The sequence below is a fragment of the Neomonachus schauinslandi genome, chromosome 13 (assembly GCF_002201575.2).
Source record: "Neomonachus schauinslandi chromosome 13, ASM220157v2, whole genome shotgun sequence".
Taxonomy (NCBI): domain Eukaryota; kingdom Metazoa; phylum Chordata; class Mammalia; order Carnivora; family Phocidae; genus Neomonachus; species Neomonachus schauinslandi.
In genome coordinates this window covers 38,880,930-38,904,335 of record NC_058415.1, presented here as the reverse complement: position 1 = coordinate 38,904,335, position 23,406 = coordinate 38,880,930, and the positions used below count along the sequence as shown (strand labels likewise).

Here is a 23,406-nt window from a genome sequence, read left to right as displayed (position 1 = left end):
TGCTTAACCGACTAAGCCACCCAGGCACCCTGATTATCTTTTTTTCTTTTTAATCCCCTTTTTTAAGTCGGAAAATAGAAGTGTAAACAAAAAGTTTATAATGTGTATAATCTGAACCCTTAGTGACTGACTGAAATGCTAATTCAATTTATCAGACAAAATAATATTGATTGAAGATTTGTTTTTAAGCACATTTTATCGTAGGAAAGTACCTGTAAATCAAAACAACCTTACACAATTTTCAGAGATACGTTTCATGTCCATACAGTTTTATAGGTTGAAAGTCTTCAAATAGCATTAAGAAGTTTTCTTCTGGGGCACCTGGGTGGCTCAGTCGGTTAAGTGGCTGCCTTCGGCTCAGGTCATGATCCCAGGGTCCTGGGATCGAGCCCCACATTGTGTTCCCTGCTTGGCGGGGAGTCTGCTTCTCCCTCTCCCACTCCCCCTGCTTGTGTTCCTGCTCTCACTATCTTTGTCTCTGTCAAATAAATAAATAAAAATCTTAAAAAAAACAACAACAACAAAGTTTTCTTCTGAATTTTTGGGGAATCTTCCAACTTCAGAATAGCTCTCCTGATAATAATGGGGGTTTACTTCGTACCTCTTTTAATTCTTGTTCATTCTTTTCTAGCTATTGAATGATAGAAATGTTACTTCATAAATAAGTTTCCTTAATTTGTTTCACATTCTCTGTATGGTGGTGTTTTAATAACTGGCTCAGAACAGTGTTTCTCAGACCTTTTTCTGTTACAAACTGGATGTCCTGTGATAGCAGTGAGGTGGAGAGCTAAGCAGTCAGCTGGGAAACTGTACTCATACCCTATTACCCTTACTCGCATTTCATCCTACTCTTCTGATACCAGTAGATTGTCTGTAGATGTGTTTTTTTTTTTTTTAAGATTTTATTTATTTATTTGAGAGAGAGAGAGAGAATGAGAGACAGAGAGCACAAGAGGGAAGAGGGCAGAAGGGGAAGCAGACCCCCCGCTGAGCAGGGAGCCCGATGCGGGACTCGATCCTGGGACTCCAGGATCATGACCTGAGCCGAAGGCAGTCGCTTAACCGACTGAGCCACCCAGGCGCCCTGTAGATGTTTATATGTGTTTATTTTTGTAGTATTTTAAGTGGGATTGGGGCATATTATATATACAGATATGTAGCTTATTGCTCCTTGTAGGACCCTGCCTGTTGCTAATAACAAAAAACCTTCTTCCTCCTATAGGCTTAGTGAAAGAAGGAGATTTATGGGCCCAGGTTACTGGGCAGTGATCTTCCAGGATGGTTGGTCTGTGGCTCAGTAGGGTCATCAAGAGCCAGGTCTTTTCCTCTCCCTGCACAGCCATCAGTGGTCAGCTGTATCCCAAGGCTGGTCTTCCTCTCAGTTTCAGAATGGCTGCCAGCCATAGTTAGGGTCGTGTGCTGCTTCTCTCACCTGTGGTCGGGGAGAAAGTGGCTGTCCCATAATTCTGAGAAAAGTCCCAAAAGCATGCTAGTTGAGCCCGCTCCGTTCACCCGCCTGCTCCGGGACTTGGGACTGTGGCAGTGGGAGTAGAACTGTGCTACTGAGCCAAGTCATTCAGACTCCGTCCTTGGAGTTATTTGTCCACTGTGACATAACAAATGGCCACACAACTTAGAATCTTAACCATCTGAGCCACTCAGGTGCCCCCAAAATTTCGAATCTTAAAACAACAGACACTTATTATCTCTGTTTTTGTGGGTCATGGGTTTGGGAGCCGCTCAGTGGGTGGTCTGGTCAGACTCCATGTAGAGTCAACAAAGCACCAGCGAGGGCTGCAGTCATGCGCAGGCTTGACCAGGGCCAAAAGATCCACATCCGGGATGGTCGACTTAAATGACCACTGATAGGAAGCCCCGTTTCCTCTCTGTGGTGCTGCTTTCATGTCCTCATATATGGATGTGGCTTCCCCCGGAGCAGGTGGTCCAAGAGACAGCAAGGAGGAAGCCCTGCTGCCTTTGACATAGGTGTGAAATTGCATACCCTTCCTCCTGCTTTATTCCATATTTTACGATCAGGTAACCCAAGTCCAGTGCACATTCAGGATCCCCTTCTTGAAGGGAGGAATATTAAGGTATTTGTGAGCATATTTTATTTTATCTTATTTTTTTTTTAAAGATTTTATTTATTTATTTGAGACAGAATGAGAGACAGAGAGCATGAGAGGGAGGAGGGTCAGAGGGAGAAGCAGACTCCCTGCCGAGCAGGGAGCCCGAGGCAGGACTCAATCCCGGGACACCAGGATCATGACCTGAGCCGAAGGCAGTCGCTTAACCAACTGAGCCACCCAGGCGCCCCTGTGAGCATATTTTAAAATCCCCACCTAAAACATAGGCAGAGAGAGAACGAGCAAGAGCAAGAGCATGCTCCTGTATGTTGTTTGAGGCAGCAGGGGGAGAGGCCTGGATATTCTGACAAAAATCTGTGAGCTTGCATGAAGGAATATGATAATGGTGTTAACTAAATAACCAGTAAATGCCCTCTGTACCACTAAAGTACTTTCCTGACTACAGGTAAGTGAATAGGCAATGATAGAACCAAATCTCAGGGTTGCATACATACAGTCATCGTAGATGTAGAGCATTACTTGTTCAAACAGATATTTTTTTGTGGTAATAAGAAAGACCATTGGTGTACAAAATCCCAAATAGAGTGTTTAGCTAAATTAGATGTATTTGGCATTGGGATTTTGTCTTTTTGGTAGCACATTCACCTTTCTGTTCGTTAAATCTGATTCTTTCACCAGCTAGATTGGGATTCGGGGTGTAAAAATCCTGGCAAGTTTAGAAAATGTATCTGAAGTATATTTGATTATATCCTGTAGGGTAATAAGTAGAAGGAAGGTATGTGTAATAACAACACTGTATATAGCACATCAAGTTTTCAATCCCTTTCTTATTATACCTGATCCTCACAGCAATCTCATGGTTGGGCGAGAACAACATGGTTTGAACTGCATGGGTCCACTTCTATGTGGGAATTTTTGATAAATACAGTATAGGACTGCAAATGTATTTTCTCTTCCTTATGATTTTCTTAACATTTTCTTTTCTCTAGATTCACTGGAAGAATACAGTATATAATCCATATAACATATAAAAAGTGTTATTCAGCTATTTGTTATCGATAACACTTTCAGTCAAGGCTATAAATAGTTCAGTTTTTGAGGAGTCGGAAGGTATGCATGGATTTTCAGCTGTGCAGAAGGGGATCAGCATCCCAACCCCCACATTGTTCAAGGGTCAGCTGCATTATTACTCCTTTTTTAGATAAGAAAATTGAGGTTTAGGGGCACCTGGGTGGCTCAGTCGTTAAGCCTCTGCCTTTGGCTCAGGTCATGAACCCAGGGTCCTGGGATGGAGCCCAGCGTTGGGCTCCCTACTCTGCAGGGAGCCTGCTTCTCCCTCTCCCACTCCCCCTGCTTGTGTTCCCTCTCTCGCTGTATCTCTCGCTGTCAAATAAATAAATAAGTAATCTTAAAAAAAAAAAAGAAAATTGAGGTTTAGACATGTTATATGGCGTATCCAAATTCCTACAGCTAGACAGGAAGTAAATGAGAACCGAGCTCTGCTAACCCTAAAAGTGCAGTTTTCTCTGCTTTACACATGTGACTGATTCTGCAGAGAGTGTGGTAGAGAGAGATGCATAATGACAGTCTGAAAATCATCAAACATGAATAATCTACCTCAGAAAAGCCACGATGTTGATAATCTTTAAAATGATGGTGCAGCCTTACCTTGATATCATAATCATGATCCTAAAAGCCTCATGGCAAGTGTGGCTCTCATGTATACATTTCATAGAAACCATGGCAAAATTTCCTTTTTCTCTCTTTTGCTTTACATTTCCCTGGGTAGAAACTATAATGAAAATGGTTGCTAGCTCTAACCAGAATGAAAATACTCAAAATCTTATTTTAATTTTATTAATGTAAACATTAAAAAAACGCAAAAGCCAATACTACTGAACATTTGGTCTTGATAAAAGAAAATGTGGAAAATATAGACAAAATATATATAGCTCTCTAGGCTTGGCAGGTTTTCAGTGCACGTCTTTGGGCTCAGAGTTGAGAGTGTTTTCACTCTGCACCAAATCAAAACACAAGTGTCTGGGGAAACAACGCTGTGTATTCAGCCCCGGAAAGGACAGAGCAGGCAGAAGTAATTGTAGTCTGTCTGCTAAGGGAGAAGGGAGGGATGAAGGGGCCAGTTTGGGTTGTTATTTCTTAGCTGTAGGCCAGAAAGAGGAAGCAGGATACTTTGATTAGGTTTTAAATGATTTATTTCATCAGTCAGTTCCCAAAACTACCTTGGCAAATGTATATTCATTGAGTTATTGAATGCATTTTGTTCCCTGGATATTTTGCTAAAATTACTAGAGATGTGTAACTGGATATATATGGTAAAGACGCTAGAAATAGTAAACATATGGGAGGAATGAATACATTTGAATATTTGATAGAAGAGAATTTATTTCCATTAAAAAGTTTGAGAGTTTGCTTAAGAAGAGATTTCTATTAATGAACTTTAGAATGGTTTTAATCCGTTTTCTAGCCCTTGGGTAGAAGATGATGTTCAGAAGTTATGGCCATATAGCTTTCCTTTGGATAAATTTAATCTGCTTCAAGTTTTCTAAGTTGTTACTATTTCTCTAGGATCAAGGGGGTTTGGGCATTGCTATCAGTGAGGAAGATACGCTCAGTGGAGTCGTCATAAAGAGTCTAACCGAGCATGGGGTGGCAGCCAAGGTGAGGCTTTCTCACTGTCATACAGTGGTGGGGAAGGGAATTACTTCTATAAAATCACCCCAAATCTTAACATGTTTCCATTTAGGATGGACGGCTCAAAGTTGGAGATCAGATTTTGGCTATAGATGATGAAGTCGTTGTTGGCTATCCTGTTGAAAAGGTACGTTTCCAAAAGGAAGCAAATAACACTGTGAACCCATCCGTGGGCATGGCCAGCACATGTGTGTGCCTGTGTGTGTCTGTGTGTATCCATGTGTGTGTGCCTGTGTGTGTGTGTGTGTGTGTGTGTGGTCATAGGGAATTGGAACCATGTCACTATACTAGACATTATATTAGACAGATATCATTAAGGAAAAGAAGAGATTAGAAGTTCTTCAATTTCTATTTTCTATTTTCCAATCAAATGATATTGAGGTATTTTCTATTGCCTAGAAAATCCAGTGTTCAGTGGGCATTTTTGATAAATATCATTTCCATTTTCCCTTAGAAAAACTTGCAACTTCTAAACAAAGGTCAACTTAGTGTTAAGACCAAAGGAATCTTTATGAATATTTGCTCCAATAAATATCCATTTTGTCTGTTGTTTTATTGCATTAAATGCATTATTTATTAATGCATTTAATGACTATTAAATGCATTACTTTCATTGGGATTAAACAGTTACTTGTGAGTTTTCTTGTCCTCAAAAGTGGTAATACTTACTAGTAGTCTCACTTGAGGCATTTCATAGATAAGTACAAGAAAAAAAGCTATGTTTCTCTTGACATTTGGTGTGCAAATGTTTTTTATTTCTACATCGGCCAGCAAGAAGCTTAAACCATTTTTTTAAATTCAGCTTTAATAATTGTATAGGTTGAACCCTTTTAACCCATATGTCTATGTTCTAACTTTCCATTTGGCTTGACTCTTCTGTTGCATAGTTTTCTTTACCCTTCTTTTAACATAAGTGTTTCCATTTTATTAAAAGTGTCTGTGTAAGCTGTTTCAGATTCTCGGTAGAATCAGGAAGTGGGAAAAGTACCCCATATATCTTCTAAGTTTGTAGGGATCCAGAGAAAAGGATGAGATTAATTAGAAATCTCAAAAATGGAAAACCCTATACTTATATAAAGAAGAATATGGCCACAATTAGACTTACAATAGAAATTAACTTTGGCCTTAATATCAGGCAGCTGAGAAACTAGAAAGAAAGGACAATCATTCTTTCTTGACCCCTCAAGTTCTGATAAGGAAAGGGATACCAACTGTTAACAGTGACTTACTGGTATAAATCTACTAATCTGCTTTTGAATTTTGTTTCCTTGCCACACCAACACCCTCCCAGTTTATTAGCCTTTTGAAAGCAGCAAAGACAACAGTGAAACTTAGCATTCATGCTGAGAATCGCGACCCCCAGGCTGGGACGGCCAGTGGAGAACAGAAGAGCAGCTCCTTGTCTCTGACAGCCCCGTCTTCTGGCTCCCCAGAACCAGAGTCCATCCCAAGTAAGGGCCAGTCTCTTGTGATTCCTGCTTCTGTGGCGTACTCAAACCCCCCAGTGGCAGCTTCCTACGTGGGAGCCCCCTGCCTGCATGTAACTCAGTGTTTGAAGGCCATCAAGTATAAAGAGAGGGGCTCCTGAAGAAAGGTCACTGGGCTGTTAGGCAGGGGATCTGCGTGCTGCACATTAACCAGCCGTAGGGCCTCAGGGAACCCACCCACCCACTCTGAGCCTCTGCTTCCTTGTCTTCAAAGCAGTGGAGTGCTACTCTTTGCTCACCAAGGATCTTTTGCTGAAGGTACCTGTGATTCGGGTATTTGACTAATGATGTAACAACATGATTTTGAATATTCCTTTTTTATATTGAGCAAGTAATTTAACTTCTCTAAAGCCTCAGTATTCTTTTTTTTTTTTTTTTAAAGATTTTTTATTTTATTTATTTGACAGAGAGAGACACAGCGAGAGAGGGAACACAAGCAGGGGGAGTGGGAGAGGGAGAAGCAGGCTCCCCGCAGAGCAGGGAGCCCGATGCTGGACTCGATCCCAGGACCCCAGGATCATGACCTAAGCCGAAGGCAGTCGCTTAACCAACTGAGCCCCCAGGCGCCCAAGCCTCAGTATTTTAATCTGTAAATGGATACAGTGATGCCGCTTTATTGGTGACATCAACAGTGCGTTGCATTACAAGAAACTCTTTAAAAATAATAGTCATTGCTATAGTAAGCATAAATGATCTGAGATCGTCATTTTGGTCTAATAGATCCTGTCAAAATAGATGAAATGGTTGTATGTGGACCATGGAATGAGACTGGTGTGTATCATTAAAATGCCAGTGTAGCAAATTGAGGCAAATTATTCCTTTAAGTTACTTCTTGACAAAAATTACACTAGTGTTTAATAAGAAAGTAAATTTCAAGCTTTGCAGCATTGAAAAAAGTACTTAAACACATAGGCTTTTTCTGCTATGGGAGAAAAAATTCTCTTTTGGCCTCCAAACTGAAACATTAAGTTCTTTTGACAGGTTTTTAAGGAAACAGCAGTTTAAAACATATGTAATATAGTTAGACAAAAAAAGTCTGAAAGTAATACATATCTGATGAATGTAATCCTTTATTTAGAAAGACTGGGTAATTCACTGACATGTTAAAAGGTTTTACGGCAATTGTCTCCTTTTTCAATTTTATGTTGATCCCAAAATAGCATTGTCTATAAAAATGTAAAATTCTAAATGAAAATGTAACATAAAAGAAAATATCTTACACCTGCTCTTACCATTTCAGGAGCAAGAATTAGTCTGTCTCTGGTTTCCTAAAAAGAGAGCCTCTTGCCTAAAGCTACTCTACCAACTGTCTCAGCTTTTTCAAAACATGTTGTGTGCTATATGCTCTTTGGTATATCATAAAACATATGATATGAAGACTATCGTAAAACAAGGTGTGAAATTATATTCTCCTTGTTTTCTCATAATCTATTCTTATCTCTTCAGTCCTGAGCACATATGCACCAGAATTTAATATCTGAGTTTATAAAACATCAAGTGAGACATGCAAAGAAAGAAACTGCATGTGAGTTTCACTTGATGTTTTATAAACTCAGATATTAAATCCAGTTGCATGTGTGCACAGATTTGATTACGTAAGAAGAAATGCTCTAGGATAAGAAGAAAAGGAAAACCAAAACCAAAACATAAAAAGCCTTGACATGCAGGTACCATGAGCAGAATTATTGATGTGCTGATGTGCTTTGTGTTTTGTAGTCTTCCCAGAATGTGTTTTTATATGACCACTATATACCTCAGTTCTGAGTTGTACAAATCATAATTTCATAAGAAGTTTTTTGGCTCTAGTGAAGTGTGGAATATCAGCATGAAACTAAAGGTTCAGTTCAACTCTCTGCTCTTATTCCTTTATACATATCATCCCTAGCAATTTAGAAAATACACCATAGTGCAAAACGTAACTTTGTACCCACCTCCCTAAACTAACGATGATTGAATCATTTTGTTTGATGTTTTTAAAATATAACTAAAAGATTAAGGTAAGTCTGAAGTCTTCCTTGTCTGTAACCTTGGGCCCTTTTTCTCCTCCATCCCCCACAGGCAAGGGGCGGGGGCGCTGTGAGTTTGTTGTATATACCACCTAATCAGTTTGTATTTGTATTTCATTTCATTTTAAATTTATTTTTAGGTACAAGCAGGTCATCAACACCAGCGATCTTTGCTTCTGATCCTGCAACCTGCCCCATTATCCCAGGCTGCGAAACAACAATTGAGATTTCCAAAGGGCGAACAGGGCTGGGCCTGAGTATTGTTGGAGGGTCGGACACTCTGCTGGTGAGGACACTCCCTGAGATGCTTCAGATCCAGTGAGCCCTGAGAGATCGCTATCTGGGAGAGTTCTATCTGTTTTATTAAATGAAACATTAAGGCCTAGAAAGATGCATCATTCGTTGTTATTTTAATTCGTAGAGCAAATACCAAAAATTGATTACCAGGACTTTTATTTTGCGTGAGTACTGACTCAATAAGATAGTTATACTTGTGATTGTGACCTTTAGGTTCAAAATATTTCTGTTAGTTTACCTGTCTTTGCTACACTTTAATTGCCTTTTTACTGCCTGGATATGGTTGGGTTGGGCCCATATTGAGAGGAGTCTGAATAACTGGATAATTATAGACAAAATTTTCTAAATGTCAAAAATCTTTTAAAATCTAATTATTGCATTTGTGGATAGGAAAAGTGATGTATATCTATCAGTTTCATTTGCAGATAGGAAAGGTGATGTATACCTATTATATGTACGTATGTATGATTTATATGTTTCATAATTTTTTCTTTAAACGTCCCTGTCATTAGAAAGATATATATAAACTTCTTTGAGCCTTGTAGCAAAAATTGCATTACACTTTTCTTTGCATTTTGATATGACTCCCTATGGATCCAGTGAGTATATAACCCTTCACATTATCTTTAAAAGTACAGTGTGGTTTTTTTTTGTTTTTTGTTTTGTTTTTTTTTTTTAAGATTTTATTCATTTATTTGACAGAGTGAGAGAGGAACACAAGCAGGGGGAGTGGGAGAGGGAGAAGCAGGCTTCCCGCAGAGCGGGGAGCCCGATGTGGGGCTCGATCCCAGGACCCTGGGACCATGACCTGAGCCGAAGGCAGACGCTTAACCGACTGAGCCACCCAGGCGCCCCTAAAAGTACAGTGTGTTTTGACTTCATTTCTGCTCACCAGTCCTATGGAGGATGGGCTAAAGCATGAGTATGTCTTGTCTGGGCCCTTAGGGTGCCATTATTATCCATGAAGTTTATGAAGAAGGAGCAGCTTGTAAAGATGGAAGACTCTGGGCTGGAGATCAGATTCTAGAGGTACAGAATACCTTTATAATTAACAAAGAAAAAGCTACTCTGGGGAGGGCGGTCTTTGTTTCTTTTTTTGTTTCTTTCACTTCCTCTTTGCTCTTCCTTTATTTGACTCACCTGGCTCCTCACAGTGTCCCATTTCTGCACAGGTGAATGGAATTGACTTGAGAAAGGCCACGCATGATGAAGCAATACATGTCCTGAGACAGACCCCACCAAGAGTGCGCCTGACGCTCTACAGAGATGAGGCCCCATACAAAGAGGAAGATGTGTATGACACCCTCACTGTTGAGCTGCAGAAGAAGCCAGGGAAAGGCCTGGGATTAAGTATTGTTGGGAAAAGGTACGACCGAAGAGGGCAAACCTCATGATCTTTTGGAAATGACTGAATTTCAGTTCTTACAAAGAATATTATCAGTAGTCGAATCTTTATCAGGTGCTAGTGTTCTGTGGGTAGCTGTTGTCAGCCCACTCAGCATCAAAAGACCTCACTTTTGAACTTTTTAAGTTAGGATTTTGGGGGATCTTGAGAATATTAGACAAAAAACTGTTTAGTATTTATTTTTTTTAAGGTTTTATTTATTTGAGAAAGAGAGAAAGCACAGGAGCACGAGTAGGGTGAAGGGCAGAGGGAGAAGCAGACCTCCTGCTGAGCGGGGAGCCCAATCCAGGACTTGATCCCGGGACTCCAGGATCATGCCCTGAGCTGAAGGCAGACACTTAACCAACTTATGGTTGGTGCCCCTGATTGATATTTCTTGAACACCTGCTGTGTGCTGGGGAATACATTATGTTCTGGGGAACAAAGTTAAATAAGACATGGTTCCTGACTGGGGCGCCTGGGTGGCTCAGTCATTAAGCATCTCCCTTCGGCTCAGGTCATGGTCCCAGGGTCCTGGGATCAAGCCCTGCATCGGGCTCCTTGCTCTGCGGAAAGCCTGCTTCTCCTCACACTCCCCCAGCCTGTGTCCCCTCTCTCACTGTCTCTCTGTCAAAAAATAAATAAAATCTTAAAAAAAAAAAAAAAAAGACATGGTTCCTGACCTCAAAAAACTCACAATTTAGTCAACGAGAATTAAATATGTTCTTGCAACAAAGGATTCCATTGATGAGAGACAGAGACATACTGTGGGGGAGCTGTGGCAGCAGAGGAAAAGGGGACAAGTGACTCTCTTTGAGGAAGCAGATTAGAGAAACTTCTCAGAAAAGAGGTGCCTGCGCTGAGGCTGAAAGTGATCAGTGATAGTTTTTATTTTAAGATTTTATTTATTTGTTTGAGAGACAGAATGAGCAGTGGGGAGGGGCAGAGGGAGAGAGAGAGAAGCAGACTCCGTGCTGAGCAGGGAGCCCGATGTGGGGCTCGATCCCAGGACCCTGAGATCATGACTTGAGCCGAAGGCAGACACTTAACCGACTGAGCCACCCAGATGCCCCAAGTTCCAACACCTTTATCTAAAGATGGGAAGGCAGAGGATCAGAAATGATGTGTTTGAGGGCCTGACCTTGGCAAGAAGAGACACAACCGCATTTTCACTACACATTTCTACTTACAGTTATCTTTGTCTCTTGGCAAGAAAATCCTGGGTTGTTTGTAGTTTCCTGAATGAAAGGAAGATTGGAATAAGAATTGTGTTTGTTCATTTTGCATGAATCCATCTTGCTTGCAAGTTAGATCCATAATAACTTAAAAGACATCACAGGAATGGTTCTTAAACAAATGGTTTCGGTTAGAGGTACACATTCATTGTTTATTTTCAGGAACATTCATGCTGGTGATAATACCAACATAGTTATGTAGCCACTGGTCAGTATTCATTCAGGGCTTCGTTACGGTGTGGAGAGGACCATAGACTTAGCACCCAAGAACTGACTCTTACGTCCCATTTTTGCTTTGGAGGAACTGTGTGACCCATAAAGTGAGACAACAGTAGTGGTCACTTGAGCTCACAGTGCATCATTGTTGAAGAATAAATATGCTTATGAAGATCTGTTTAATCCATGAAATACTATGAGACATAAGCTATTATCACAGAAAATCCAATAATATTGCCCCCATGTTGCTGAAAACAAACTTGTAAAGTCACAAGAGTGGAGGTCACATTTTCAGTTAAAAATGTTAGCTCTTCAATAAGTAAGCATTGCATTACAGTGGAGAAAAAATAGTCACGTTGAAATTCCAAATCATGTCTACAGAAATGATACCGGAGTGTTTGTGTCCGACATCGTCAAAGGAGGGATTGCCGATGCTGACGGAAGACTGGTGCAGGGAGACCAGATACTGACGGTGAACGCAGAAGATGTCCGGCACGCCACCCAGGAAGCTGTGGCCGCTTTGCTGAAGGTAAAGGTCAAACGCCGGCAAGGACTCTGTGCAGTAGGATGGAAGGAGGAGGAGATGCTAACTGGGCCACCGCGGTCTAATAAGCACTGAATCCTCCTTATTTAAAAGGCTATCTCACATAAGACACATTTCTAAGTAAGATGCCAAATTTTAGTGATAAATTTCTAACTAATAATAGCTTTATTATATTATGTATTTTCTATTATTAAATGTCAAGTGAAAGACTTTTCAGTTTTCAAGGTAGACATCCCTTAAGGCCCCACAGCTGGTAAATCACACAGTAGGATTTAAACCTGTATGTCTAACTCCAGAAACCCAGGATCTCAAAATACCTCATTGTGCTTTCTCCTTAGACAATATAGTATTTTTTGCATGCCTAGGATTTATTTGTTAGAGATCACAGGGAAGTTGTCTTCAATTCTTATTTTGTGTTTAGAGCATTACGTCTTCTTTCAGCATTGTGTAATAGGTCTGTTCAGGTGCCGTGTGGCAATAGAGTTTGCCCAGTTATCTGTTAAGGACAAAACAAGTTGTTGTGGTCATTGTTGTATTGTTTCAGTTTTGTTTTTTAAGCCCTGAGTTAGTTAGTACATTTGGCATATCTATGTTTCATGAGACAGTTGCTCGAGTCTCAGTTTCTCTTTAGCTCGGCACCAACAGTCTCCCTGTAAATCATGAGGCCATGAGACAGACGCTGGGTGTTGCCCCTGCTGCTGCTTGTTGTTACTCTTGTTTATGTTTTAGAAAAGCCTCCTTCCACAAAGGACTGAAGGTATCCTTGACTATGGAAATCCCAAAGGGAGGAGGCCTTTCAAAAACCTAATCCTAAAGAGTGTATCTCCTGAAGATGATTATAGCATCTTGTTTGACCATTTTCCTAAAACAACCACTCCCCTAGTGTTCCCTAGGCACAGTGACCTTAGAAGTTGGAAGAATCAAAGCCGGTCCATTCCATTCAGAGAGGAGGCCTTCTCAAAGCAGCCAGGTGGGTAGCTGTGGGGTTCATCAGGGTGGTGCAGTCCACGCGCTGGAGCAGCTCCGAGATGGCCCTGACAGTGGTCTGCACGCAGGCCGGGCCTCCAGCAGCTCGGCACAGTGGGCTGCAGACTCTTAGGCGGGGAAGAGCATCGGGTGAGCGGGGACAGGTGAACGAAATGGAGCTCTTGAGTGGTTTACAAGTCATTCTCAGGAACTTCATTTCAGCCATTCTTTTCTTTTTCCATAAATGTACAAGTTAACCAATTAATATCTGTAACGCCTACCGACGTGATATATTTTTAAAGTATTTTATAACAAGCATTCAGCTGAAAAAATCCCACGTAAGGTGAACTGTAGAAGCTCACCACCCTGTCTGAAGCTCACCGCGTGTCGGTTCAAGATCGCTGGCACACCGCTCTCCTCACTTTTGTCTTCATCAGCCTGTCCTTAGAGAACCTTTACTCACCCCTTCAAGACTACCATTCATTTCCTGTTGCCGGGCCCTAATTTTACAGTTTTTTCATAAGCCCCAGTCTATGTACAGCATCAGTTTAAATTTAGCTTGAATGAAACTATGAAAATCCACTAAAATTTAAGTTGGTTGGAATCAATCTCATCCATTCTTTTAGCTTCAATTTATTTATGTCACTAGGCAAATTATTCCATAAAAAGAAAAAAATTGTTAGATTTCAAATTATCAAATGCCACTGTTGCTTCACAGATATTTCTCTCTAGATGCATTGAAAGAATTGAATTCTGAAGTAAGTGGTATTTAGGGGATATTATTACTTCAAAACTTTCTAAAATAATTGTTGTGTGTTTGTAGATGAGTGAAGGCAGCCTGTCATCATTCACTTTTCCACTTTCTGGATCCAGTACCTCTGAGTCACTGGAAAGTAGCTTGAAGAAGAATGCATGTAAGATTGGTTTGATATTTTAAGCATGACTTACTGGTTTGAATTTTGGTAACCAACACTGATTTTTTCCCCTGTATCAATTTACCTCTGAGCTCTCATTCCTCAAATCATTTCATATCCTAATATGGGTGCGGAGGTGTGTGTTGGCAAAAATTCTGAGCAATATGAAGCTGCGTCTTTGTTGTTTAGTTTTTCCATTTGTTGTTTTTTCTATAAGATATACTAAACGTTAGAATCGGGATTCTGTAATTTTTTCTTACTAAGCAGACGGGTATGCTTGATTTTTATTTCCTTTTTCTGTTTAATCTAACACCAGTAATTCAGAAAATGCCATTAAGTGAAGCCTTCTTTTTCCATGAAGACTGCAAAAATTTTGATTGAGAAAATTAGTATGATCCTCCTGTGTTTTAATTACATGAAATCATGATGCAGAGGGTTTTTTGGCTTGGAGTATTGGTTGAAAGTTGTTCAAATTGAAGAACTAACCATATGGCAATCTCTGTTTGCAATGCGACTAATATTCTAGAAATTTAGCCACTTAAGTCCATGAATTCCTTTTAATGTGTCCATGACTTTATTTTTCTCAGCTGTGCACTTTCTCTCCAAAGCCTGTTCTGCCCTTGACTCATTGAAAGTGGATTATGCAGTTATATAATCAATGATTAAAATAAGAAGGAAGAAATGGGGTAGTGTGCACATTTTTCCAACTGGAAAAATAAAGATTCCCTATGTGAGACAGATTTAATCATGTGTACTGGCAACTTTGAGCACCCTCTTTAAAAAAGAAACAATTAGCGTATCTCATTTAGTCCTATTCCAGCTTCAGGCGTTGACTAAAATTTAATTGAACATAAAAATACTTTAATAACCGTATTTTTTTTTTTCACTTTACAGTGGCATCTGAAATACAGGGATTAAGAACAGTTGAAATAAAAAAGGTAACTTGGGGAAGAGAAAACAATATAAACTCTGTTGACCTCAGAGGCATCTCCATATATATTTTCCTATTAGCTGTCTCACTGTTTTACCATACCATCATAAAAATTATGTGTTGTATACAGTGGAAATACCACAGTAGTCTTCACTGAATTTCCTGGTCACACAGGGCCTTGTATGAAAAATCATTGTCGGTGTATCCTGTGTTGCCAAAAATGGCATCCACCCAACCCCACACAAAGTGTCACCCCACCTCTCACCTCTCATACTGCAAAGCAAGCCTCTGCCTTCCACAGATACTTCTTACTCTCGTGAAACAGATTCCCCTGACAGCCGTGCACAAGAGAGAACATAAAAGCAGCTACAGTTTATTGAGCCTTTGCTCTCTGCTGAGCATTCTTGGAGATGCATCATCGTGCTGTCACCGTCTCCTGCACTGTCTTCTGCAAGCCCCCTGCTAGGGCTCCTCTGATCTCCGTTTTGTCACTGCAGGTCTAGTGACTCATTAAGAGGGCTGAACTTGGTCAGGTCCCAACATTTGTAACTGTGGGTTCCTGGCTTTGAATACAGATCTCTCTGATTCCAAAATTGGGGTCTTTCCCTTCATCAGTGGACCCGCTTTTCATCACCCCCACAGCATGATTTTCATTTAATGTATTTTGATTTCTTTTATTTCCTGGACAGATGCTTATTTTCCTAAGTCACACTAAGGATCCGTGTCAAATGAAGTAATACAGTTTTCTTGAACTTCATTTTCCTCACACCTCGAAGACCTGAGTTAACTGTAGGGCATCGGGCCAAAGACACCAAACATCAATTTAAAATACCACATTGACCGAAATATTTTAATCTCTTGCATGGCAGGGGCCTACTGACTCACTGGGAATCAGCATTGCTGGAGGAGTGGGCAGCCCACTTGGGGATGTTCCCATATTTATTGCAATGATGCACCCAAATGGAGTTGCAGCTCAGACCCAGAAACTCAGAGTAAGTTCTACTAATAATGGAGGCAGCCCTCACAAATATGGCAGAAGTTTTTTAAACCCTTTGGATGTGCCACTTGCTGCAGCCAGTTTTCAGTGTCTATATCTGCTTTTAAATACGCTAATCCGACCACAGCAGGGTTTGCTTTGAGTAAAGGTGAAGAAAAGGAAGAGAGGAGAATTTGCTGTGGAATGCAGATTGACAAGTAAATGAGACGTGAAGATCTCCTGTTGCTTCTTAGTAGTTTTTACTTGTTTACAACTCTGAAAGAAGGTAAAACAAAGTGTTTCAGAACACCAGTATGAGATGAAATTTTCTCCTTATATGTGTCACTGGTTTAAATGCCAGTTTAACATCATTAAATTGAAAACTATCATTTATGTTGCAATTGATCATCCATTTTGCAGAAGTTTAATATGAATGTGACTTACATTGTGAAACTATACAAAACGTGCTTCAAAGTTGAGGGCTTATGCTAAGGTAGAGCCCTATTTATGCTGACTGTCCAGGTCTGGAATCATGTGAATGTTCCATTCAAGCCTCAATGACGTAAAATCTGCGTGGCCTCATGGGTCACAAAGCATCTCAAAACATAACCACCTCTTAGTTTAGTCCCTAAACTAGAAATGGTTCAATCTCTTTTGATATCTGAACTTGTGACTGACTGACACTTAAAAATTGATTGTTGCACGTAGCAGAAAACTTTTCTGTGTGGGACCTATCATGAATACTTGGGTCTTTGTGGGACAAGCGGGTCTCTGTGGCAGCGACTCAGCTCTGCCCTGTGAAAGCAATGAATAAGCAGGGCTGTCTTCCATCCAAACTTTGTCAACAAAAACAAGCAGTGGGCCAGAGGTGGCCTCAAGTCACAGCTGACTTAGAGTCCCAGCTAACGTGTGTAATAATAACGTCCAAAGAAATTCTGGTTTTTAAATGCTATCAGGTATTTTATTCTTTAATAAGAAGCAATGTCTTACCCAGGAGAAATGAAGAGAAGGGAAGAGTGATTTTCCCCCCCGAGACTGCCGAACTCCATCGTCATGGACAGCTTCTTTTCATTGTGGCCACTTCTTGAAATGATTGGCTTCCTTGGTTATATTTCAGTTGCTGAGGGCAGTGTGTATGTGATGTGCCGGGTAGAGAAGGAAGTGATTGTTCAGGTGTCAGGGTCCCACTCTCCATGGCTGCTCTAGCAGATGGCTGGTTTCTTGCCTCCCTTGCAGGTTGGGGACCGGATTGTCACTATCTGTGGCACTTCCACTGAGGGGATGACTCACACCCAAGCAGTTAACTTACTGAAAAATGCCTCGGGCTCCATTGAAATGCAGGTAAGAGTTGTATCCCAGGCACTCTTCACAGTATGGGTGGCTTGAGGACACAGGAGTTTTAAGCATTAAAGCAGTAAAAGTCCTTAAATCTCCTGGTAGCATTTTATTCAGTATTTCCTGTGAACATAAATGATTTCACTGAGAGTTCCAAGAAAGTATGTATGAAACATTTTATCCTGATGCATTCTTTGTTTCATACTTTATATCTAAAGGGAAAAAAATACAAGGTCTTAGCAGTAAATGATTAATTGCTAGGATGTTAAGTGGTATGAGTGGCTGTGTATTCTGAAGTTCTTTAAAAAGTAATTGCATGTGAGACCATGTTTGAAAAAGATCAAAGAACTTTGCAGAATTGAATTACTAAAAGATTTTTCCTGTCAGTTGAAGAGGCCTCTGGACCTTGTGAATTTCTCTTTGGTTGTATATCAGGTTCACAGAAATGATTAAGTGGACAGTAAAGTACATGTTTTAATCCAAATGCTGTTTTTGAGGGAAAATTACTGATGTCTCCCTGGCCACACGAACACATATTTTTCTCTTTCTGTTTCTCCCGCACACAGGTGGTTGCTGGAGGAGATGTGAGTGTGGTCACAGGTCATCAGCAGGAGCCAGCCACTTCTAGTCTTTCTTTCACTGGGCTGACGTCAAGCAGTATATTTCAGGATGATTTAGGGTGAGTGCACATATTGTGGTTTCTATGTCCCTACCACTCACATAAAGGTGAAGAAACAGGAGACGAGGTATGAGATACGAAAACCAAGTGTTTCTAAACTGTTAAATAATTGTGGCATGGATTTAGTTTATCAGGTGGAGACAGATAGCATGCCACTACCCTTCCCACGGTTTTGGCTCTGAGTTTTTTGGGGGACATTTTAGTCTTGACGTCACTACCCTATGTGACATGGAACAGATCAAACCTATCCTTTTGAAATTCCAACATTGCCAACTCATTTAATAAATCATCCTTTTGATTAAAAAATTCACAGTTCCCCAACACGTGAGTACAAAAGAGATCATAAAGAGGGGAAGAGAGGGACATATGAGAATTTTTAAATAATTTGATGCAGTCTTTACATTGCTAGTAGTGGATTTTTCTCTCTGAGCTTGGGAGTCCTGATGTTTGTGATTTACTCCACGGTAGACCTCTGTGCTGTAGCCTTCTTCCTTTAAATAACCTGGGAAAAGAATGTGCGTGCATGCGATGAGAACTTGTCGTGAACATGTTAGTTCAGGGGAACTGTAAATGAGTAATAGAAGTAGGGTGTTAAATAGGATTTTTTTGGATTATGTAAATTTAAAATACTGAGCACAGCATGCACGGACAGTTCAAGCATCCCCAAAATACCCATAATATACTCACTGTCAGTAGCACTGAGATTTATACTCGTTCTAGGTGGATGTCAGATAATCCGTAACTTATAGATATGATTTTAAAAATCGAAAACCTCTTTTTTTTTTTTCTTTTTTCCCTTTACTGTAGACCTCCTCAGTGTAAATCTATTACACTAGACCGAGGACCAGATGGCTTAGGCTTCAGTATAGTAGGAGGATATGGCAGCCCTCATGGAGACTTACCCATTTATGTTAAAACGGTGTTTGCGAAGGTAAGCTTGCACATTTTAACCACCCCCTTGCCCCCTAAACATTCATTAATAGTGGTCAGCAGCTGGCTTATTAGTTTATGGCCTGAGGTAACGCCAAATGGTTAACAGTTGATCATTTTCTTTTGGAACTCCCTTCAGTAACAGGTCATTAAATATTTTTGTCCAATTTGAGCTTTAGTTATATTTAAAGGAAAATAGGCTCAAATTGAAATTCCATGGGAACTCTTGACAATATGCAATAAAAATATTAATGAACTTTAGTTTGACAGTAAGACCTGATTTTTTTGTCCTTTGAAAACAGGTTGCCTATGATTGATTGTCTTTTGAAAATGGGACATTTTAAATATCTATGCTGTAGAGTGCTGGCATTTCTTTTCCTTTGTGTTTTTTTTTTTTTTTTTTTTTGGTTGTGAAATATAAAATAGACATGGGAAAGTACAGAAAATAGTTACACAGGTTAAATAACTAATAGGGCATTTATTTTGCAGTTTAATGTTATTGAATAAAATAGAAAATTTACAACTGAAAAAATTGCAGAGTATCCAGAAGCTCTGTCACCTGCAGTAAATCAGCTATTTGCAATCAGGGAATTCAGTTTTTTAAAAAATTGCATTTAGTTGTAATGATACAGTAAGTATTCTACTTTAAGGATGTTTAAAATAAGAATAAATTTATCGCAATGTTGGTGAAGCCGTTAAAATAATTCAGACCCTTATAATTATTGTTAATATGTTCTTAAGACATTTTTTCAGGAGCTCCAAAATTGGACATAATTTCCTGCAGGAGAAAATCTGGAATCTCAAGATTTTACAGTGCAAAGAAGCAAACAAACCTTATGGCTGACCTATTAAACAGTTTGATCCAGGGTTTTAGATTAGTGCTGTCGTCCTTTAAAGTGCCTACCTGTGGAGGTTTCATTCCATTATTTTGAAAAAGAATTATTATTTTTAACCAACTTAAAGTGCTGTATCTACAGCAACCTAGTTATAGGCTTAATTTATGAGATTTTTTAAAAGCCATTGGTGTGTCCAAAAATACAAACAGCATTTGTCAGTGAATAGAAGAGTCATGCAGTCCTTTTCCTCAGCCTTGGAACAATTTATTTAAGGCATGCTAGTTAGAACATATTTTAAGAATTTCATCATTATGGATTCCTCATTAACTTTTCCATATTTTTAATCTTCTATTTAATTGCATAATTGCCTACTCTAAGCATGCCTTAAGATGGGATGCTTTTTCACACAGCAATGTCTGTGTTTAATCTGAACCATTTAAGGCCCATAAGAAATATGAAGACTCCACACGCCCTGGGGAAGTAAAGAACAAGCAGTTCGAGCAGCCTATTCAAAGCCACAGAAAGAATTACAGTTAGACTTTGTAGGACTTGCGTCCTGCCCTGCCCTTGTCAACGTGTGTGTGGGCTTCATGCTTCTGCAGACCTTCGGGTTCCGTGGCCTCATGCTCTTGTCCTGTAAAACTGCTTTTGTTCCTGTCTAGTCCTTTGTCGTCTTCTGTAAGCCTTCTTTACAGGATAAAAAACCCTGGATTCTATGAAATCATTCCTGCTAGGCAAATTCCCAAATATTCTTTATTAATTTGAGTTCCCACCAACTGCTGTGCTGAACAGCCAAAAACCATCCAACTAATCTATTGACTGCTGAATTCTCTCTGAAACTGGAATCTCGGTGCTAAAACCATTTAGGAGCGAGACCTCCTTTGTGTCTGTTCATCATTGCTTAATGGCTGTGGAGCACCCAGGGAGCACCGAGAGCAGTGTGTGTATACATGCAGAGCAGTTTACATTCTTGTTTAGATCTTTTTCTGTTGTGTAGCAGCGAGGCAGCATTTTTTGAGAAGCAAACAAGCCTGCTTTATAATTGCAGGGAGCAGCCTCAGAAGACGGGCGTCTCAAAAGGGGTGATCAGATCATTGCTGTCAATGGGCAGAGTCTGGAAGGGATGACCCACGAAGAAGCTGTGGCCATCCTCAAGCGGACGAAGGGAACTGTCACTTTGATGGTTCTCTCCTGAATTTACTGCAGAGTGGGGCCGACTCAGCCCCCTGCTCCCATCCCACACTGTGAAGGGAATGGAACTGCTCTTGCGGATAACTTTCCCCCGCGCCGTCTTCATCAGGCTCTTCAGAACTCTGGGGGGAAAGTACCATTCAAGTTTTTTTTCTCATGTGGAAATGATTTTCTGGCAACCTAGCATCACTTTTCCTTTCTCCTTGGATTTTGTGAACATAAACTCAAAGGGAAGGACTGTGTGCATAGGTAAACCCGGTCTTCTAAAGATGTCTGACATTCGGCAGTCACATGTGCAGAAATTATGATGTGCTGAACTGGTTAGTAGAGAAAGAAAAAAATAATTCCAAAGCGAAAACTAAGAGAAATGGCTTTAGTAAATTAGGGTGAGAATGAAAATATAAAAGAAAAAGGAAAATCTCAAGTTTGATATAAAAAAATGCTTCATTTTTGTCAGTCCAACTCCTCCCCATTTCTGACTAGAAAATAAAACATTTTTCTCTATTGAAAATCCTTAAAAATACTCAGTATTTAAAATATTTGAATATTATAAAAAATTGCATATCCCCTCCTTTAATATATCCCTACATATTTTCCTCCTAAAATGGGTTTCTAAGATTGAGTAAATAGCAATTATATGAAGCAGTGTCCCTAAGTTGGTAAAGAACACAGCTGATGCAAATCTTGATGTTCATTTTTATTTTTGACCTGTTATGAAATATTTTCATGTTTCCGTAAGTAAGATGGTGATGTCACCCACTATTGACTGTGGTTTCTCTAGAAAGCAGCCGTGCTAGCCACGGAGGAACATGGAAGTCTCTCAGAATCTTTAATGCTGGTTTTAACCAATGCAACACTAAAAATGCGTGCTGTGAAATTGGTTTTCAATTACTATTAATCTTAATGACAGAGAAAAAAGCAATGTGTTAGTAATTATTTTGGTTGTGTGCCATTAGTAAATTGATAGAAAAATTAAGGGGATTAACATAACTTCATTTCATTGCCTTATATTAACATCTTATAATACAATAGTTTAAGACTAAGGGAAACAGATGGAGCTGTTTATTGAGACAACTGGTGAGGAATTATCATGTGTTCATTCCCATTTTAGAGCGTGAAACTCCTACATTAGAATATATAAAGTCACTTTAAATATTATCTATATTTGTAACAGAAGTAGTGTACAGATATTTTATTACAGCACTTTTGTGTAAATGGAGTACTGAAGTGAATAAATAACAAGTTTCATGGTGCACAAATAAAGAAACAGGCATATTTTTTTGTTCTTTTTACTGGGAAAAAGCTTCACTATATTGTTCAAGATTTACAATTTAAAACTGGTTTTTATCATGTCTAACTGAACATATGGGGTCCATAGTTACCATCAGAACTTTGGACACCATCGTTATGAAAAGCTCGATGTTTCTTACATCCAGAAGTTTTACTAATACCGAAGTGTCCGGTCTGTATCTGTTTTTCTGACGTGCTATGTTAATGCAGTAATATTCTAAATTGTTCTTGGGGGTAGTCAAGAGCTAAAGTGATTTCAGAAAGAAAAAGTCATAATGAAGTTATTTATGTTAATAGAGGCAAAAAGTCTGATTTGAACACTGAGCGAGGAATTGGGGAACATTTGTTCTGCTAGTTCTTGCCCCGCACTAGCTAATGCATGTGTGCATTCCGTCTGATTCACTCACCTGTAAAATGATAGGTCATCTTACCTCAAAGCTTGCATCCAGTTCTAAAATAGAAGCATTCTATGATTCTTATACAGAATGGACAGGACCACACATTGCCAAAGTTCAGGAGGTGTTCTCCCCGGCACTCCATGGTAGACTCGAGAGGAGCAACTTAACCAACCAAATTAAAGTTTGAGTAAATATGTGGGAGTACCCCAAGGAGAACAGTCCCAGGTAAGTGTCTGTACTTGCCTGAGTAGCATCTCCCCAAAACTCACAGCCACGAGGAACCATAGAATGTGATCTCATTTGGAAATAGGGGCTTTGCAGATACAGTTAGGTAAGATGAGATCGTGCTGGGCCCTAAATCCTTAAGGCCTTATCAAGACACAGAGACATAGGGAAGGAAGACCATGTAAAGATGGAGCAAAAAAAAACCCGCAAGACCACCTTGGGAGCTACCAGAAGCTGGAAGAAGCAAGGAAGGATTTTTTCTGGGGTTTTCAGAGGGAGGTTGTCCCTATTGACACCTTGATTTCAGACTTCTGGCCTCCAAATCTGTGAAAGAATAAATATCTGCTGTTATCATCCACTCAGTTTGTGGTACTTTTTTATGGAGGCCTAGGAACACTAGTAACTGTGTCTTAAATGTTTTTATATTCATAGCTACCATCATTGGACCTGGCTAACAGGAGAAGAGCCGTACATGTGTGTTGAGCATGCAAATGATTAAATTATAGGTCATGATTCATTTCATGGTATTAATATTGTTTTAATTAGCTAGCTGCAGCCTTTATGCTAAATGCAGAAACAAAACAAAACAGTGGGCATGCCACTGTAAGGATATAGAAACACTGAGGAAAACCTAACCTCCTGAATTGCTACTCATTAACAAAGTCAGCACAGGAAAGAGGAGGGAGGGAGGGAGGGAGGAAGGAGGAAGGAAGGGAAAGATTGAGAGGAATATATAGATGCATTAGCATTGGAGAGATGTGACAAAG

General features: G+C 39.9%; 1 protein-coding gene across 1 annotated transcript in view; it reads left to right on the top strand.

Moving 5' to 3' along the window:
• Nucleotides 1-21,989, top strand: part of MPDZ (multiple PDZ domain crumbs cell polarity complex component) — a 148,887-nt gene extending 126,898 nt beyond the window's left edge. The window contains 15 exon segments of the mRNA XM_021682415.2: nucleotides 4,674-4,766; nucleotides 4,852-4,926; nucleotides 6,091-6,250; nucleotides 8,433-8,578; nucleotides 9,535-9,618; nucleotides 9,762-9,955; nucleotides 11,806-11,953; nucleotides 12,852-12,938; nucleotides 13,758-13,848; nucleotides 14,743-14,786; nucleotides 15,649-15,771; nucleotides 16,992-17,096; nucleotides 17,657-17,769; nucleotides 18,577-18,700; nucleotides 20,584-21,989. Coding sequence (XP_021538090.1) covers nucleotides 4,674-4,766; nucleotides 4,852-4,926; nucleotides 6,091-6,250; nucleotides 8,433-8,578; nucleotides 9,535-9,618; nucleotides 9,762-9,955; nucleotides 11,806-11,953; nucleotides 12,852-12,938; nucleotides 13,758-13,848; nucleotides 14,743-14,786; nucleotides 15,649-15,771; nucleotides 16,992-17,096; nucleotides 17,657-17,769; nucleotides 18,577-18,700; nucleotides 20,584-20,730 — 1,734 coding nt within the window. The 3' untranslated portion in view covers nucleotides 20,731-21,989.
• Nucleotides 21,990-23,406: the final 1,417 nt, after the last annotated feature.